Source organism: Sinocyclocheilus anshuiensis, unplaced genomic scaffold, assembly GCF_001515605.1.
Source record: "Sinocyclocheilus anshuiensis isolate Anshui unplaced genomic scaffold, SAMN03320099.WGS_v1.1 scaffold304, whole genome shotgun sequence".
Taxonomy (NCBI): Eukaryota; Metazoa; Chordata; class Actinopteri; order Cypriniformes; family Cyprinidae; genus Sinocyclocheilus; species Sinocyclocheilus anshuiensis.
The window spans coordinates 521789-525317 of NW_015555737.1; the positions used below are offsets into that span (position 1 = coordinate 521789).

At 46.0% G+C, this 3529-nt stretch overlaps 1 protein-coding gene across 3 annotated transcripts in view; it reads left to right on the forward strand.

Annotated features, from left to right (window-relative positions):
- LOC107673140 (tetraspanin-9-like) overlaps window positions 1-3529 on the forward strand; it is a 115445-nt gene that overhangs the window by 37039 nt on the left and 74877 nt on the right. The window contains exons 1-2 of one of the 3 annotated variants that reach the window (XM_016466626.1): window positions 7-863; window positions 954-1033. In XM_016466626.1, coding sequence (XP_016322112.1) covers window positions 680-863; window positions 954-1033 — 264 coding nt within the window. In that variant the 5' untranslated portion in view covers window positions 7-679. Of the gene's footprint in view, window positions 1-6; window positions 1034-3529 lie in introns of those variants that run through there. The other 2 variants (XM_016466627.1, XM_016466625.1) reach the window with 2 other exon arrangements.

Here is a 3529-nt window from a genome sequence, read left to right on the forward strand (position 1 = left end):
TCAGCGTTAGGTTGGAAGGGAATGCCCACTAGATGCGGCTGCTGATAATAGCACGTATCAGCAGCAGAGCAGTGATTGAGAGCGCAGACAGCAAGAGGGGGAGAGGAGCAAGGAACAGCATGCTCTGCCAGAGGCTGGTTAAATCACGGCAGCGTAATTGATTCAGGCAAACGAGGAAAAAAAAATAAAGAGAGCTCTAGAGAGTCTCTCAGAGGGCAAAATCCTGAGAGGAGAACGGGGATGGAAGTTAGAAGGCTGTGGGAACTCATCAACTCCTCGTGGAAAGGCAGAGCTGAGGTCAGCAGGCAGGAGTGTGGGATCGAGCAGCAGCTGAACCAAGCCGGACATTGCTTGGGCAGGGGGTGGACGCTCTTTTAGAGGGGTAACGAGGGGCGTAGGGTGAAGGAATACTGCTGAAACTTCAGTTACACTCAACGCGCACCTGCTCGTGGGAGTTGCACTTCTGGATATTACAGCAAGGCTACGGGGCAAGCTGCCACATCCACTAGAGTGATTTTGCAAAGCCGCTGTCTGATTGACTTAATCCTGATCTTTTGTGTGAAAGAGAAAGACTAGCACTTTTTGGAGCACAAGAGTGCAAGTTCAAGGTTCTTTTCAAGGGCTATTCTGAGAGACATGATAGAGAATGAAATAAAGAACGCGGCTTCCATTACCGAGCATGGAGAAGTCCAGTAGTGAGGAATCTGCCATCCACCGTAGCCCCTCTGTGGACAGCCACGACTCAGACTTTGCCCAAGCCTCCACCTCCGGACGGCCATTCGGAGGACGAGGCTTTACCGCCGGCGCCTTTTACGGGTCCACTGGCCCACGTGCTCAAACCGCTGCTCAGAGTGGGGCGGCCGGTGACGATAAAGGCAACAATAAATACAAGTCTCCAAAAGGCAGCAAATACGTGGTCTTTTATCTGGATCTATCCTTTGTGTTCCTTCTAGAGTTCAAGAAGTGCAACATGGCTAGAGGCTGCCTGTGCTGTCTGAAATACATGATGTTCATCTTCAACCTCATCTTTTGGGTAAGTCACATTTTGAATTTCCTTGACTTCTGCTTTGTTCTTCCTCTGCAGGTAGTGAGGTACTGACAGTTTGGTCAGAGTTTGGTTACAAGCTCACTAATTGTAACAAGTGCACATTGAGATGTCATGGTGCATGCTCCTCAGAGCGACACGTGCCGGTACTGGGACTTTCCTGTCATGTGTTTTTCCTATGTTACGTCAGGCTAGCCATGCTCTCATTTACGTTCTCGCTACTATTTCTGGCTGCCTTTGAGTCTCTTGGGGCACCCTGGGAATAACTGTGCCACACTCCCAGAATGGGTTTAGCTTGCAACTTACTTTGATGAGATGCTGTGATGTTTACATCAAGATCGACAAAAAGAATCCATGATTTGATAACATTCAATCATAGCTTCTAACAACTTGTTGGGAACTGAAGTGAGAAACTTAAATGTTCAGTTAAATGCATTTAGTTTTGTATTGCTTGAACAAACATGGTGTTTCTGATTAATTTTTCCCATGCATTTTATTCATTTTTTGGTGTTTTATGGTTTGCTGTTGATATATGATGATGGTTAGTCAGTTTTTGAAGCATATCTCAGAAAGATGGATGTAGTGGATTAAAATCTGATGGGAGAGAGTGTATGGAGGACATTGGGCTGAGTCTTTTGTGCAGAGGCAATACGTAATGCATAAACGCTAATCACATAAGCTAACAAGGTTCGCCTCACACTCGTACTCTCAGTAATATCTGGGCCACGTCTGAGTCACTATTGGAGGTAAGGAGTCTGCCAGAGCATAAAATACTTCCCCCATCCATCCACCTCTCTAAGACAAGATGCTTGAGTATGAATCCCAGAGCTTCAGTAAAACCCAGCTAAGTTGTGAACTGTAGTTCAGGATGGGTGGCCTGTCACGTTACCAGAGTCCCGAGACTTGTTTTGATCTCGGAAAAGGCTTAAGTCTTAAAGGTGTGTGTGCAAGGAAGAGAAACCTGGTGGTGTCACAGAGCAGGTACTAGAGTCGTTCCCAGCAGGTCATTTTGCTTGTGTGATCCGATTGTTTTTCACTAGAGATAAACCCAGAGTGACAACCCCACAGGTGCTCACAGCTCAGCGGGGCATAAACCCATTCCATAGCTATGAGAACAGACGGTAGATTACGGTCAAAGGTTGTGAGCTTTGATACAACGTACTGTCAGTGAGATTTTGAAGTCCCTGAATTGCTCTCTAAGAAACAAGGTCTAATAACGAGGGTTAGCTGGGAGAAAGTGTCTGTGCATTAGTAGTAGCAGCAAGAACCACTTGACCGCTGGCAATGCAGCTCCTGCTGAGAGGTAATTTAGATGTTCTGGTGGTAATATTCTTTTAATGATTCTTCACTTGACCTGAGTTGAGTCCCATGAGGTCATTCCAACATGGGCGGCAGTCAAAGTCCCAGAGCTATTCGTGTGCAGTTACCAGCGTGTGTGTGATTTTGGGTTACGACATGCCTCAGAGAGTGATGGCGATTGAAGCTTGGTGTTCTCCATAGGAGAGTGTGCCTCTGTATCATGACACCCCTGGGACCGCACTCCTCTTGCTTTGGCGCTCCAGGAATCGCAAGGTTACCATTCTGTGGAACGTTGAAGCCTGTCACTCCATCCACTTTAGAGAGCCAGGTGCTGCCGCCTGCTGCCTCTTCACAGAGCTTACGGTTGTAACTCGAGGTACTAGGTAAATAGAAGCAGGAACCTCAGGCATGCCATCGGGCTCCTGTACAGGACAACTTCAGCAGTTGCTCGTGACCATCTGGCTCATCTTTCTTGGATTAGCTTGGTTTGAGCTGGACGGCATCAGCACAGATTTGAGCATTTAGTGGTGAGCTTGGTCACACGGTGTTCCTGACTCTGTAATGGTTAGCACTCTCTGTCTCATGTCTAAATGACTCGCTACATTTTTATTTAGGGGAATGCGTGTAATCTGCCCCAGTGGCACTGAGCAGAATTGCACAAATAATGACAATTTACAGGTTTCTATTTGTCTTCTTAATCCCTGTTATATGTAGTCATTAAAATATGATGATCCCCTTGTTCTCACCAGCCTTCTCAGACAGCCCTGCTGCTGATATGACATGCATTAATAAATAAATAAAATAAATAGCATGTTGTTTTCAAAATAATACTACTGTATTGTTATTGTGAAGCTGAAACTTTTTGTTTTACTGGAAAATATTTGTTTTGTATTAAGTTGCTATTATTTATTCTTATTATTATTAGAGGTCGACCGATGTATCGTTTTGCCGATTAATCGGCACCGATAGTTGATTGCTGGAACTATCGGTTGTCAACAAAAATCCATGCCGATAGTTTTCGGGGTTGCGTCCATTGCTGGAGCGGCTGAGAAGGATCTGCTGTCATTACACAGTGCGAGAGCGGCCTCTTGCTGCTCGAGTTGAACGCAACGTGTCCGCCGGAGTGTGTGTGATACCGGTGAGTTCTCCTAGACTCAGCGCTGCGCTTTTATTTTGATTAGATAA